Source organism: Triturus cristatus, chromosome 7, assembly GCF_964204655.1.
Source record: "Triturus cristatus chromosome 7, aTriCri1.1, whole genome shotgun sequence".
Classification (NCBI taxonomy): Eukaryota; Metazoa; Chordata; class Amphibia; order Caudata; family Salamandridae; genus Triturus; species Triturus cristatus.
This window is the reverse complement of record NC_140590.1, coordinates 598,070,940-598,087,416: the sequence shown is the minus strand read 5'-3', so window position 1 is coordinate 598,087,416 and position 16,477 is coordinate 598,070,940. Positions and strand designations below refer to the sequence as shown.

Below are 16,477 nucleotides of genomic sequence, written 5' to 3'. Positions count from 1 at the left end.
CACTGGATATCCCGCCTTAGAACACCAAAAGGCATCTGTGCAGTATTCATTCACCATGTCAACTTCACTTGGGCACAGATGTATCTTTAAAACCAGTGGCAGCTTTTTCTTTGGGATAGCTACAGAGTTCATTCCCCTTACATGAGGATGAAGTGTTCACATGCATTTTTGTGAACTTTCCAACATAAATGCAGATAACCAGCACCAGCATGCATCCACTACAGCAATGCAGGTAAGGACTTCACTTCAGTCATTTTGGAGAATCTCTTTTTGGAGAATTTCCTTTTCTTCCCATCTGAAATTCTTTAGCAAATAGTCTTTTTAAATGTTACCTGAGAGACACTCTTCAGCTGTTGGTTTTAGATATACTTGTTTTCTATTTGATCCATTTATGACTACTGTGTTGTAAGATTGTTTTCCCTAGCAGATCTATTTTCCTACCTTTCCAGTAATTAATTTTTCTTCTTTTATTTCTGCCTAATAATGAACAAATGGCACTTTGTTTTGGAGAGATAAGTTGCTATGTCTGTCTCTGGTTACTCTCTCTGAGCATACTAAGTGGATTTCGAATTTTGGGATGGATTTGAGGCAATCATTGGTCAGGTGGAGGCTATTGCTACTGATCCTGTTGTGCAGCCAGACAAAATATGGTTTTTGTAATAGAAATATTTGAAACTGAAGTAAATAACTTCTGCTCAAATCTGACTGGGGTTTCAAACAGCTGTTAAACCGAAGTGGTGATAGTGCAGCCGTGTGGGACACCACCGGAGACAGGGGTAATGGTAGAGAAGACTGATGCTTTAGGTATAGCCATACAAGAAAGAATGACATTACCATAGAGAACCATATTTATTCAGGCATTGTAGAGAGCTTAGTGAGTTTAAGCGAGTGAACAATCCATTGTAAAATGCCTCTTACTAAAAAGATCTGTCAAAGGTCAGGCGGTTTTGTGTCACCTATCATGATTCTCAGATGGTCATAGACACAGGGGTCAATGCCTTTGCTGGGCTTAAATGCAGAATAGAATTCGCAGACAGAGAATGTGATGGTCTTCAATGTACCATTGTATGACAGCATATTTTTGGGGAATCTTAGAAGGATAAGGGATTTTTGTAATGGGCTATCACTATCAGTATGAATTAGCCCAGATCTTTTTTTAAATTCCATTCTTATTGCATATGTAAACAAAGTAGAATAACACTAAAGGAAAGGAAAGAGATGACAACTGATCTAAGATCAGGTATATGAATGAGATATAAGATAAACACTGAAAGGAATATACAGTTCAGTTCTCTTGATCATAGAATTATCTCCTGCAGTGTGTACATTATCACTAATTCTATGTTTAGAGGAAAATTTGTAATTTCCCACCTCGACAACTGTAAGCATTGTTTAATATTGGTTTGTTTTTTTACATTTAATATCATACCTCTGTACAATCAGCTTGTCTTATGTGGTCCTCTGTCAAACGGATTCTGTTTCGAGAGAACCTGTGATGAAGCACAACATATTTTAATGTACTGAAATACCAAAAGGTCATTGCCTTTAAAGAAGTAGATGCTGGATAAAAGAATATGCCTTTCATCCACACAGAAGGCAATTATTTTATCTTAAAATAACATATTTTCTTAGCATTTGTAGACTTCTCAATATGGTAGGCTTGGCTAGTAATGTATATGTGCCAATAAAATCAGAGTTTTTCTCTTTTTGGACTCCTGGGTTATGGACTATAAATTGGTCTATTGTATGCCAAAGAGGCCACATCCACTGTGTGTTCTGTTTAAAATGAAATAGTCTTCACTTTTAATGCAGCACCTGCTATCATACTAGAAGAAAAGTATGAATCTCCAGACTGTCTGTACACTTAAACATTTACATGTACGATAAAGATAGCAGTATAATTTTTATTATTTTCTAATATTCACTGAAATGTTCAGAAAGAAAACAGACAACACAAAAGTGCACTTCCATATGGCAGTAAATAAATTCAACTCTAGGCTAATAACATTTAGAGGTCCGGTAGGCTACTAACTTGATTTGCACAGTGTTAACGATAGTTTACCTGAACTAAATAAATTAGTTCAAATATCTCTTTTGATTTTAGACTTGGGGAAGTTGGAAATCCATTTTTGAGAAAGGAAGGAACTACAGAAATACTAACATCTCCTGAAAATATGTGAGAAAACAATTAAATTACATTCTTAGGCCTGCTTGACGGTCTAAGCAGCTTATTGCTCAAAAACTTACTTTGGAAATAGGCAAGATGAGGGGGTGAACTTGTTAAGGATTTGCTCTTCCTTGCTAGGGTGGAGTCTTTAGTCCTAGTACGATTTACTATAGAACAGGATTGTCCTATATAGGTCCAGGAGGGCTTTTTATGATTTAACCCTGTGATTTAGTTTCACTTAATTTCATTGTCTGCAAATTTATCTTATATAAATGATCTGAAAATTGGATATGTAGTCAGCCCTCAAACCTACTAGTTGTACACCTCTGCTACGAAAGCTTTATGGACGCTCTTTTAGCAGAATTCTGTCGAATGGCTTATTTGCTGCTTTCATGAATTCAGAGGCAATGTCTTTCTGTTGAACTTCTTTTAAGTTTTGAAGGTGAGCTTTTCAAAGGAAGGACATCCTTCACCATTGATAATTGTCCCTATTAGTCCAGATAAGATGTCCTGTGAAAATTGGTGTCTTATGTGAGACAATTTCAGGATTTCAACTACTGGCATAAGAAGATATTTCTTTCAGTAGTTCTTTAATGCTATTTGTCTGACCATTTTAGATGTGTGGAGATAAAGCAGCAATAATGCATTGATGAAGGAAATATTTGTACCCCCAATGTGTACACTGAAATAAAGTCACCTCCACACACAGTTCAGTAGGTATGTTGATTTATTCAAGATGCAGGAATCAACAATCCGGTCGGGAGAGGCTTCGCTCTGTAACTGCCCTCGCTACAAGCATTATGAAATTCCTTAACGGAATGGACTTCCACATGGTGGAACCGAGAGCAGGACAGAACATAAGAGTGAGACAATAGAATATAACATGCACTTTATCCAATGTTTGTTACGCTGGGCTTAGAATAGTAAATACTTTCAAATGTTTTCAATTTTTTTTATATTATTGACTATTTGTTACATTTTTTTATTTTAAAAATGTTAGTTTTTGTTGTATTTCCAGATACTATTTACTATTATATCATAATTTTTTAAATATGCTCTTATGTTGTTTACAAATAGATAATAATTCAATTTGTATGCTGTGTTATATTCTTTATAAATTACTAATGTTATATATTTTTATTTAGGAATTATTTGTATCAGTATAATATATTTATTATAAGTTATAATTCAATATTAACATCTCTTTTGATCATTGATACTTGTTTAAAATTAGACGTAGTTTAATTAAATATTTCTAAAGTTAATAAACTAATGTTTATATGTGATATATTCAGTATATTTGGTTTGTTATAAAGTATTTTTTTGAATAATGTTAATGTTATTTTAAATTATAATATTGATAATTACATTTAAATATATAATTATCATTGCCAAAATTATTGATTACAGTAGTTTGGTGCACACAATTTAATTTTTGTAGTTTGCATATCTCTATGTATAATAAAGCCCTTATTTATGGCGATTTGGCGTAATCCAGTGCAGCAAGTCATCTTGCTGTGCTGCCCTACCCCACAGTGAAAGGGCAGGAATGCACCGTATTTATGCAGTACGGTGCATTCCTGCCCTTTACCACTGCACTGGTGCAGTTTAAGCAGCCTAGCAACAATGCAGGCACCCTTGCACCATGGTGAAATGGTGCCTGTGTTGTCGGAAGGATTGTTTTTGCGCAGGAGGAGGCACCTTCCTGTACAGAAACAATCCTAAGAGGTGTTTTCCTTTTTGTAAGTGTGCTGCAGAATATAGCACACTTAGAAAGAGGAAAAAACTAGGAGAAATAAAGTTATTTCTCCTTGTTACGGCTCAACTCGGGAGGCGTAAAGTTTTGGCACTTCCCCAGCTTTACATGCTCTCATAAATATGGGGAAGTGTCAAAATCCATGGGGTTTGCGTGGCAAAATCTACTGCAACGCCCATGGAATGCCACCCGTGCTCAGAGAAAGGCAACGCAGTGATATGCACCACCTTGCTTTACTCCATATCTATGAGACCATTCAAAGTCATGTATAGTGGCTTTGCGTGGCCTCCTAGATATGATTTCGTGATTTCCGCTGCCGGAGCATCACAAAAAGTGATGCTCCCGCAGTACAAGGGACTCGTAAATATGCCCCTAAATATTATTGTGGTTGCGGTTTTGAACGAAATATTATTGTATAACAATATTTTCTAGTCAATATTTTGCCACACGACTGCTGCCCAACGAGTAAACTCACTGAATATGGCCTCCAGAGATATCACCTGTTGGTAACAACCTATTTGCTTGTTATCAACTTCTTTCTAATGAAAATCCTGGCTTTAATTCCAGATGAAACTGGCAGTCTGTTTTGCATTTGTAGCATGGAGTGTTGATTTTCTTAAGGCACTGGCACCTATTAAGCAGAGCAAGCCGAAAATGGGTAGGATCAATTTCTGGTGCTGTACATCCTTAAATATTTTACACCAAAGGACAGGCTCTAAGTATTTTACAAATGTTTGGTTCAGGTAAACCTGATTCTACCTATTTTTTTTTATTTATATTGAACCCTTGAGTTCCAAAACAAATGGTGGGTCAATGTTTAATCTATCAAGATGAATCTGAATCATAGACATTCCCATTTTTTCTTTCCATTTATTAACTTTACTTCGCCCACTAGGGCCATAAAAGTGCAAGAACAATAAAACAGATACTGTACACTTATAGTTAAAAATTGGGATAACTCCCAATCATCTTCTCTTACAGAGTTCATCCCACAAGAGAACAAGAAAAAAAGAAAACCCACAGTGCATAGAAAATACAGCAGGGATGTAGAATTATGTCTAAAACTATCTGCAACCCATTAAAAACAGAATAAAAACAACCATCCAAAGATGAGCTGTAATCTAAAATTAATTTTTTTACAAAAGCTAAAAATATAGAACAAAGATACAAATCCCCCATCATGAGTACACAGTTACTCAACCTGTGCAAATTCAGTGCATTTGTGCTTCCCCGTTGGGATCTACTTTAGACAGGCCCACCGGATGTGCCACATGCACTTTAAGTACCGTGATACAGCAAAGACAATTGGTGGATGAGTGTCTACTTTAAAACTCTGTAGGCCTCAATACAGCGCACAAAGCCCAAATTCTTACATAGCTGGAATAAGCACCGCTTGTGCGGCAGTCGATAGGCAGGACAGAGGAGCAAGACATGTAGATCGGACTCTTCCTTGTAATTGCATGCAGGGCATTCAGCCCTTTGGTCTTTCACCCATTTGCTAGTGAACGCTAGTAATGGAAGAGTCCCTAGTCTGAGTTGCACATACAATTTCCTGGCCAGTGGTGGTTGAATGAAATCCAGGAAGTTTTCGCTGCTGTATACATCTTTCACTTGCAGGAATTCTGCTGTCAAACGACCACATGAGGTACTTTCTTGAATGGAGAATAACTTGGCTAGTCTATAGCGTTTGACTAGTTCCAACCTCGAAATCATGGCGCATGAGGTCTCGGGAGTTCTCCAGAGGTCCGGCATGCCTGGCCCAGAGGCAAGGTCCCTTATGTGGCAAAGCCATGGAATTTTCTTGATGGTGCATATGGCTAAGAGATCTTTTAACTCTGCCCTATATAAGGACAACTCAGGGGTCACCCATAATCTCCATCAGAAGGTTAGAGGTCTCAGGGCAATCTCATCAACAAGGGGCCTAATACCCAGGTCCATGCGAAGGGGAGTAAGGGGGGGGAGTAAGGGGGTACTATGGGGTAAACCTATAAACTGTCGCATGAAGTTCTTTTCCACCGTCATCAGGTTGGTAGTAGGGCAGTTCCAGACTCGGTGGTGAGGGTAGGTCTAACCGGACGACATGAGCTACTGTAAACTCCTACTTGATGAGGAATTGTAACTCATGGTGCACCCACCGGGTACTGTCGCGGTTTGGATTAATACTGAATAGGGTAACACCAGACACCGACAGGTATTTTAAATAGTAGTTAATGACTCAATTCATACCACCTAATTGAGAATATTGTTAATATTACATTCTCTTTAGCTGTAGATAGTTTTTTACATAGGTCCTGAAGAATCGCGAGTGTAACAACTCTTAGCGAGAAACATGTTGACCATCTTTACATAGGCCACTCACACATGAGACATTACACTCTGATGAGTGCCACACCTTCACGTTTTTAATCAGGGAAGGAGGCCCCCAGAATAAAATGAATTCCTAGCTGGCACTCTTAACCCTGTTTTATATCACTTAGTCACGTCTACACCACTTAGGCCCCCACACCCGCACTTCACCATACGGCAGTTGGATTGAAGATCTCCGATAAAGTGCCCCTTACAAAGGGAGCCCGTTAGGCATTGCACCGCCGGCCCGACGAGGAGCAGCCCATATGATGAAGCATGACACCTGAAAGGGTGTGTGAGGGCATTATTATCCAACAAATGGATTACCAACTCTAAACACACACTGTATGTAGTTGGTTCCAGCCTTCCCCTTGACTCTTCCTCTTCTTCCTCTTTTTTCATATATTGAGGAACAGCAGAAATTTCCTTATTGGTAAAGTAGGGCAGTGCCCCCACAACTCCACCCCGTATAGTGTGGCACCCCTTGCTTGAGCTTTATAGATTTCCACCACAGGGGCGGCTGGTTTGAAAGCTGAGGAGCTATACAGTTTCATTATTCTGCCCACTGTCTGGATTAGCCGGAGTCTTGCTTTGTCCAACTGTGGCCCCCATTCAAAATGCTCTGAGAGGGTGACTCCCAGATAATCGAATATCTTCACTCTTTCCAGAGGAATGCCGTGTAAAGAAAGGTTTGGACGGGGTGTGTTGGGGGGGTTGAAAACCTTATATTTAGTTTATATTAGATTGATCTCCAGCCCTCGTAGCTTACAAAAATTGGCAAAGCCATCAAGAATGCTCTGGATACCCATTGGTGTTTTTGAAAGTACCAGGGTATCGTCTGCAAACATCAGTGCGGGGACCTTCCCGGAGACTAACTTGGGGGCATCTTTGTCCTGAATTTTTTTAAGATGGTCAATAAGACCCTTAATAAAAAGACAAAATAAAGTAGGGGCTAAAACACATCCCTGATGTACCCCCTTTTTGACAGGAAAACGTGAGGTGAGTTCCCCATATTTTCCGCATCGCACCTGTGCAAAATTTTCCATGTGGAGCCTCTCTTTAACATTTAGAAGATAAAGAGAGGTCACAAGGTCACGCATCACCTTAAACAGTTTCTCCCGGGGTAAAAGGTCGAAGTCCGATTTCAGATCAACAAATATTAGATAGAGGCTGCCACCCTCTATAGTCACCTTTTTCCAGAAGAGTAGTTATAGTCAGAATATCTGGTCTACAGTTGACATATTTGCTCTGAAGCCGGCCTGGTAGGGACTTAAAATTTTTTCTTTTTCCAGCCAGGCACTGAAGGCGGTCCAGAACCAACCAGCTGAAGAGTTTTTGGGTGATGTCAATTAGGCTGATCGGCCTATAGTTGGAGGGTGAGAGGGGACACCCTTTTTAGGTCTCGCTGAGCCCAGCGCATGCACCGGCTCGGAGAGACATTTTGGAGGTGAGTTTTCAAAGTGCCGCTAGCCTTCAGCGGCACTTTGAAAACTCATGCTCTTTAGCGCGTCATCGCATCCGCGAACGCAATGACATTCGCTTTTACGGCCGCGCGGCACTTTTACTGTCAATGCTTGTTTTTTAAAAAATTTAATTTCGCGCCGCGCTGCGTTACTTTTACGGCTGCGCGGCCAATGCATGTTACTGTCTGAGATTCTGTCCGGCTTGGTTGTATAATCTTCTCAGCACGCTGTACATAAACATCATATTTAACACTGAGGGAAACCTTTTCTTCTATATTGTCTTTAGCTCATTTGAAGCTCACAGCTACTGCCACCTAAGCTAATTGTTTCTTCCGCCGTGTGGCTGCAATTACAAGGGACAGTGGTTTCAGGCACCCTGCCCCTGCCTATGCCATGGGGGCACCGTGCAGTTGGAATATACTTTGGAATCACTTGATGTCGTCATTCACATTGTTTTTGAACGAGCATAAGGACTTAAAATGAAAAAAAAAACAGTTCTATAACCGCAAGCAGCCATTTAATGGCAGGAAAAACATTAATGAAGATAGCTTGGCAGGTTCAGGGGTCCGTTGTCCAGACTTGTGTGACAGGATGAAAGCACATACCGGCTGACTGTGTCCTCCATCCTTCTAAATTGGAGACAAATTAGTAATTACTTCCCCATAGATTGGCCCCGTGTGCGTCATCTTTGCTCGTCATGTCTGCTGTTTTTGTGAGCCTTGTGCGTTCATAGGTTTACTAAGGCAAGCTGCACAGTTGGCTCCTGCTAACTTACAATGGAAGGATTATAGCGCTAGTTGTTTTTTTTTCTGGGCAGTTTTTATATAGGGGGAACTCGACCCCAATGTATTGGAGCGCTTTACATAAGCACCAGTTACGTTACACATGGACATATTCATTTTTGGTAGGCACGACAGTTCCAAAGTCGCCATCTCTGGCCGTTATGCCACTTGAACCAGCAGGCTTGAACGAGCACCATCACCAGACCGGATGCCACGCAGTGCACTGCCCCGGTGGCGGGAGGCAACGAGCCCTCTGGGTGAGGCCTGCGCATATTTGGAATTCCACGTCAGGTTTACTGAGAGCTCTGGCTCAGTTGATTGCGTTCACAAGCATTAGCAATCAAGACCTGTCTTGTCAGCAGATTAAAATACAAGTGCATGCTGGGAAATGCCAGGAGGGGTGGTGCACGGGGACTAGGAGCAGCGTTGGACTTAGAGGCCTGGGTGAGCTAAAACTGATTCTTACCCAGTGACTCGTCATTCAACGCCTCGTCAGGGATAGTAAGCGCTCTATAAACACAATTTTAAGCCATGTGTATTACTACCCCCTCCCTCTTCCGTGTGAACCGAGTTTGTAGGGCCATTATCAGAGCTAGCGTTTTGAAGTTAAAGTGTGTGTAAATTGGTACATCCGCATTTATTGTATAATCCCTTTTATTATGATTGTTCAAACTCCTTTTTAACAGAGCCTACGTCTCACTGACCCAAATACGGAAATGCATGGCTAAACGTAATCCGATATAAAATATACTGGTTTAAAAATATCTTCTGTACACCCTTCTGTTGCATGTACTGACCCGTACTTAAGAGAATACTTCTACAGCAGCCTGCTTCAGTTTTTTTTCATATGAAAGTTTCACAATGACTTCATGGTGTACAATTAAAGGTGAACACACATTTGCCCTTAAAAGTAATATAATAAATATAGTAATTAACTGTGTGAAAAACACACTGAAAGGAATGTTCATTTTACCTAGAACTCCAGTTTCCAGAGTTGCCCCCCCCACTTCTTCCATTACATTTATACTATAGTCGTACCTAGGTAATCACTTGATTTATTTTGGTATTTTGTATCTTTCCAACATGGTGCTCTTTGAATACCTAAATGCAATGTTGAGGGCTATACATGATTAACTCTACGCTACCAGTGTAGTAATGACGAATGAGAGATCATGAAGACATAGTCAATATATTCATGATTACTGCAATGTGTTTATCTATTGCCTTGTTATATTTTAAAATTGGTGGGTGCCTACATAACACATGTTTCATATTATATGTATAGTTTATGTATGGGGCATATGATATGCATAAACCATACTGATTCTTCTCAGTAGTAAATAAACTGCTGCAGTAGGTGTATAACAGGGTCTCTCTAGGAGCTCTCATTGTAATTACCGGTAACGGAATATGCTTATTTGTCTGATTGCTTGACAGTAAAGGGGTTTCAACAAGCACTGGGCTTCCTTTTCACTGTTGGAAGCATCTGTGTTATCTCTTAAGTGCCTGTTGAAAGATTGTATAAGCTACATTTCTTAGGAGCAGAATTTATAAGTGTTTCTTTCAACAGGTTTACATCAACAAATTGCATGCTAAAATTCTTCGCCTACTATATTCCCTAAAACCATGCATTAAAAATTGACATTTTATCTAACTTTTACTTACTTCCATCCCCTATTTTTAGGTCTCGCCTGACCCAGCGCATGCGCTGGGTCAGGCGAGACTTTTTGTGAGGGCTTAAAAAATGCTACCATGGCCAGCCTAGAGCTACAGTGCATGTGCGCGGGCGCGCGCTTAGGAGCAGAGGCTGGCAAACCTCGTCATGCTCAATAAGCGCCCGCGATCACTTTCACTTTCGCCCGCGATCACTTTCGCGGCGCCCCTTTGATGTTCTCGTTCAAAGAACATCAAACATCAAAGAACATGTTGATGTGTTAATGCTTTGCTGCGCCCGTTTGACTTACAATGAGCTTTCTCTTTCCACAAACTCGATGTTTGTGTTCCTTTATTTTGAGATGCTTTTAGTATTACTGTTTTGTGACTTAAAGAACATTAAGGAAATGTTACTGTGAAACTGGACAACGTTCACAGTGTTTATTTCTGATCGCAGTGGCTGCTTCATGTCCGTTGCACCATTCAGGGAGTCCTTTCGTTGGCGCTTTCATGAGGACATGATGAGGAAATTGGAAACTTTTGGCACATTCTCTTTAAAAGCACAGCATGTTGGCGACTGGTTAATCGATTAGACCTATGTAGCGCTTTAGATCTCAAAGCGCTATGGTGGGTGCAGCAGTTACATCTCATGAAATATGGAGTGCAACTCACAAGGAGGGGGCAGGGTTGAGTGCACATTGGCTGCAATCGAACTCTTAAGATGATGGGCTGTGTGTATTCATTATCAGCACTCAGTCCTCGCTAAGTGATCTTGTTTGTTTTGTTGTTGTGTTAATGCTTTGCTGCACCCATTTGACTTACAACGTGCTTTCTCTTTCCACAAACTCGATGTTTGTGTTCCTTTATTTTGAGATGCTTTTAAGATTACTGTCACACACACAACCACAACCACACACACAACCACACGCACAACCACACAACCACACACCCACAACCACAACCACACCCACACACACACACAACCACACACACGCACACACACACACACACACACACACAACCACACACAACCACACACAACCACACCAAGCATTGGCATAGCCAATAGTTCTCGCCTTTGGGACCTTATAAGTGTTTAGCCACACAACAGTTGATGTGGTTGCACCAAGGATATTGTGCTGCATAACTAAATACTTAGAAGGTCCCAAAAGCGACACCTATTGGCTATGCCAATGCTTGTTTGAATATGGGAACTATCTCAGCCCTTCGCCAGGTATCGGGGGGATCCATGCCCTTCAGGACAGTGTTAAATAGGGCACACAAATATGGAACCCAAATTTTGGGTTCTTCACGGAAGAGGTCCCCCGGTAATTTGTCTAGACCTGGCGCTTTATTACGGTGCAGCTTGTTAATAGCGTTTTTTCACTTCGATCATAGTGATCTTGATGTCCCCCTCCTGTTGGAACTCCTGTGCCATACTGGAACTAGGAGTGTTGCCAGGCCCACCATCCCTGGAGGAGTACAATGCGCCAAAGCGAGTCTCCCAGGCTTGAGGCGCTATATTAGGCTCAATGGCCGATCTCCCTTCCCTGTCGCCCGAACATTTAGAACATTTCAATCTAACATTAAACAGTGGAAACTAAAGTATGAATTGCAGGCCAGCCTTAATGCTCAAAGGAGAACTGGACCATCTCCTTGAACCCACGACCACCAGAAGTGACCCCAAGTGCTAGATGGCTAGACTCCTGCGTGAGCTAAAGAGACATACAAATCTCCTGATGCCTTGAACCCTGCACCTGGCCTCTGAGTCCTAATGCGCCCAAGTGGTGTCCGCCAGGTTCTTGACATTTGGAAATGGTGCTAGAGGTTCTGCTCCAGCCTAACCCTAAAACATGGGACCTAGAAATATTTTCACCAAAACGTGCCATGCAAACTGACAGGATAACGGGACCTACCTGCAGACGATTTGCACAAGGTACATTACCGGCTGGCCTGACTTCATTGTAGCTCTGCTACGTCTTCTCTATAGCAGCAAATACTGTTCAGTGGAGGTTTCTGGCCTCATGGGCCCCTTTTCGGCTATAGCTTGCAGCTTCATTCCACTGGGGTTTTTCCACTTCCACAAAAGTGATTAAGTCAAAGGGTAAAAATCGTCACTATAACATTGTCCAGCAGCTCCCTGATGATGACCACTCCTCCTCAGACACCGCCTGCTGCTGGGCCCCTCTGAACTTTACCTTCTCAGGGACTTTTCTTCAGGATTTTTTCTAATTCTGAAGGTAAGCCGAGATGGGTCCAATCCACCCGCTGTATCTTGCCCCCTTCATGGTCGATGCTAATATTTGACTTTCCCCTGTCTCACGTGACCAAATAAGTGCGGTAGGAGCTTTGATCTTTAGGCACTGTTTTGCAATAAGAATTTTAACAAATCATGAATTGGGTTCTACTGCTTTAATTAAATTAGCATTTGCTGTCAGTTTATTTATTACATTTTATTCTATCTTTCTTAATTGGTTTGGGATTTTTTAGTGTTTTTCAGTGTTGTCGTTTCACTTTATTACTGTTTGTGTGCTGCAAAAATACTTTGCCCATGGCCTCTAATTTAAGCCTCACAGCTTTGTGCCAAGCTACCAGAGGGTTAAGCATAGTTTATTTTGGTGGCTTTTGTGATTCACCCTGGCAAGGATTGTGGTTGTTCCCTAAAACCAATTGCCCAATTTCTTACAACTCTGAAATGCATGGCTGCAAAAAATAACATTCTTGACCAATCAAACTTAGGTAGTTTAGAATTACGGTTCAAGATCATATGGGACCAAACCTAATAAAATGTACTAAAGATTAGCCATTCAAAGTCAATAGGGCAGATTTTGGATTTATGCTAACCAACCCCCCCCAAAAGAAAACAAAGTAAAAAGTTCAATCTTTATACCAAGTTCAGTATACATCGTTTTACAGTTTTTAGTCTAAGTGAGAGTAAAATATTCTATTGGAGTGAAAATGAGAAACTGAACTTTTTGATCCATTCAAAACATGTATTGACTAATTCATACTTCTCCATGAAAGTTGAAAATTTACATATAACCTGTGTCAAATGATCAACATGGCTGACACATTTGATACAGATTTGGCGAATATTTAGCAAGTCAAACACCACATTACTAATGGATTAAGCATCTGAATATTCTGACACCAGTACAATATTGCATCACAATGGATTCTGGATATCCCAAGCGTGGTCAGTGCAGTGGAAAGACTGTCAAGTAAGTCTGTTTTTTCCCCATGGTGTGCAAGGCCCAGTACTGGGCACGACTGATGACGCAGGTCTTATTCAGACTTTAAACACGCTAAGACTGCATAACCCGAGCCGCCACACAGTGCACTCATGCACACGGACACCTGGGGGTGAGTGAGATGGAGGTGCAATTTAAAATGCTACCTACCACCTGGCGGACTGCGCCCGAGAGCATCCCCTTCAGGGACTTCGATCGGAAGGCTTGTCCTTGTGACCTCACGACGCCAGTTGACCCTACAACCCTTATCCTGGATACAAGTTAACGGTATGGGAGAGATAGTGATATTACAACATATGTGGGCAACCTGATTCAAGGGGATCAACATTGATCTATAAGTGTGTGGCGGGGCACTTGCCTGATCGCTGAAGGGCCCTAATAGGGGTCCTCTCTTTTGCGTGTGGCCCAAGGTCTGAGGGGTGCACCGGGGGTGGCGGGAAGACGGCACCTCCCACTTAGCCCTCCAATAGCTGCTGCCTGCATACAGTGGGAACCTCAGATGCCACCTTTTAGACCGGTATTATAACAACGGGCACTGAGACACACCGTCCCGACACGCATATCCTAAAACTTGCTTCTAGGAGGCTGTGGCTCTGCAGGGGGAGAAATACCGACAGGCCATGTGGTATCTGTCATAGTAGGCAGCAGTGAGTACCCTGACTTGAGTCAGAGTGGCTCGTAGCAGTCATAAATTGATAAATGTGCATGGTAAAAGGTGTAGGACGGGGGTCAGCTAAACCTGGTAGTGGAGCAAGACACCCAGCAGAAATTGAGCAAGCAAGACCCACCCATGCTTCAAGACGTCCTGGTGGCAATCAATGGCATTCGCACATTGATTCAGTCACCACCAACATATACTTGCTTAGGGCGGACTTAGGAAAAATGGACTCTCGAGTGAAGGAGGCAGAGGATGTCACACAAGACCTGGTCACCAATGCATTCACCTTGAAAAAACAAGTCTCTGAACTACAACAACGTACCGAGCTTCTCATGGTCCAACTCGATGACTATGAAGGAAGATCGAGGGGCAATAACGTCCGCATCCTAGGGGTGAAGGAGAGGGCCGAGGGGCCAGCAGTGGACCTTTTTGTTGAGGACCTTGTAACTAAGCATCTGCAACCAAATTAACTCTCCAACTATTACTCTATTGAGTGAGCCCATCGTATACCAGGAGGTAGGCCCAAGCCCCTCTCGACCTATGTTGGGGAGGGTGTTTAACTTTAGAGACCGAGACCATTTAAATAGCCCGATGTGCCCCCTACTCAGATTTGAAAACAGCACGATCACGTTTTTCCCTGATTTCACCGCTAAAGTCCAGAAGCAAAGACGTTCATTCCTGGAGGTGTCATATTTCATATCGGTACCCTGACATAGGTTTAGAGAACATCGTACACTTTCCCTACATCATCTCCCCGTCATTTCATATGAAGCCTTATAAGGACATAACTCCAAATAAGGATAGACTGCCTTGTATGGACATAACGCTTTAGAAGGGCTGTAGCCTTTTATGGACTAAACCTTTTACCTAGTTCCATGCCGAGGGTGGGTTTTCTCGATCGATATTGCTAAGACGTCATCCTTAGCATATATGAATAATTTATGAGTACACTCTCCAGGGGAGCATACTTCACCTCTCCTATCTATGATCAAAAATATAATCCCCATCATCCTCATACTAAACAATGGGTAACACACGTACATAGACTGTATAAATACAGCTCCTCTTGCTATCAGTAAGCAGGAGGGAACCAAGACTTCAAGGCCAACAGACTGACCAGAGACGCTGCGGCTCCGTCATGCCATCGCTCCAGCTGACAGTGGTCTAACTATCCCTGATGGGGTGTCCAACTCAAGTCCAGGACGAAGTACCCCACTCTCACTATTCAGGTATGGGGGTTCGACTAAATCCTAGCAGGATTCTTGGCTCTTAGATTCTAGGCTACTAAGCTCTTAGGCTGATTAGCTCTTTCGCACCTACTCACATGCTAGGTACACTAGGTACATCTAGACTGGCATCTTAGGAGTACGCACTTTATTTTATAAATGCATTATATATTCATGTATAGGGTCATGACTATTGAAAAATGGTAGAGCTGAACTATTCCTTTTTATTCACTGTATTGCTGATATTATATCTCTGCTACTGTGTTACAGTTCTAGCAGCGCACTTATTTTACATGAGAAGAACAACGGTACAATAAATTCTTATTGTAAACACGCTCAACTGTTTCTTCTGTGTATCTCCCTGAGAGCAAAACAAGCAAGCACGAGTGACTGAGTGAAAAGTAGTATATTGATTCCACGAGTCTGAGGTTATTGTGTTCTGAGGCTGCCAAAAACTAATCTCTCTGATAGCAGGAGATTCTAGTGGCACTGCGAACTAGCTAATGCAAACCATAGGCTAACATATGCGGTGGGGGTGTACCGACTCTGTTTGCCACCAAAATGAGCTGCAAGGTTTACACGGAACTGTTGATATACTGGCTGCCAATATTGTCCTGTCACAGGTGGAGAATGAGTGGGAAAACTGCACCAAGGACTGGGGAATGTTGTTCCAGGACTGCGATGAGCATATATTAACTGTATATAATTGTGCCTGTAGCACAAGATATGGTTACCAGGGAGAGGGGGGACTAGGGGAGTGGGAGTGGAGGGTTGAGCCTACGTTTTCTCCACTTCAGGGTTGGGAAGGTGACGGGCACTCTGCACAGTTAGGGAAGAAAGTAAGTGGATTCCATTATGCAGGGAGGCAGGGAGGGGGGTGGAGGGAGTTCTGGGTGGGGGGTTGTTAGTTTGGTTACTTGTTTTAGTTTAGCACAGCAATGAAACATTGCTCAATGGTCAGTATCAGAACTAGATTGTAACTCCTGAATATCCAGCATCATTGCAATAGAGTATGGGGGGCGTAATCTGTGTCGGTCTTCGTGCAGCAGAGAGATTCCAAATTTACAAACAAGTAAATAACCTGAGTGTCCGTAAAACAAAATATCACTGTAATCCCTGGGTAATGGCTGTACCGCTGTTACCACACTTGGCCTCCACACACATCTATGCCACTG

At 42.0% G+C, this 16,477-nt stretch overlaps 1 protein-coding gene across 2 annotated transcripts in view; it reads right to left on the bottom strand.

The window, feature by feature from the left end:
• TOM1L1 (target of myb1 like 1 membrane trafficking protein) overlaps window positions 1–16,477 on the bottom strand; it is a 665,925-nt gene that overhangs the window by 236,358 nt on the left and 413,090 nt on the right. For both annotated transcript variants that reach the window (XM_085617158.1, XM_085617157.1), the window contains exon 9: window positions 1,430–1,490. In XM_085617158.1, the coding sequence (XP_085473284.1) occupies window positions 1,430–1,490 (61 nt within the window). The remainder of the gene's footprint in view (window positions 1–1,429; window positions 1,491–16,477) is intronic.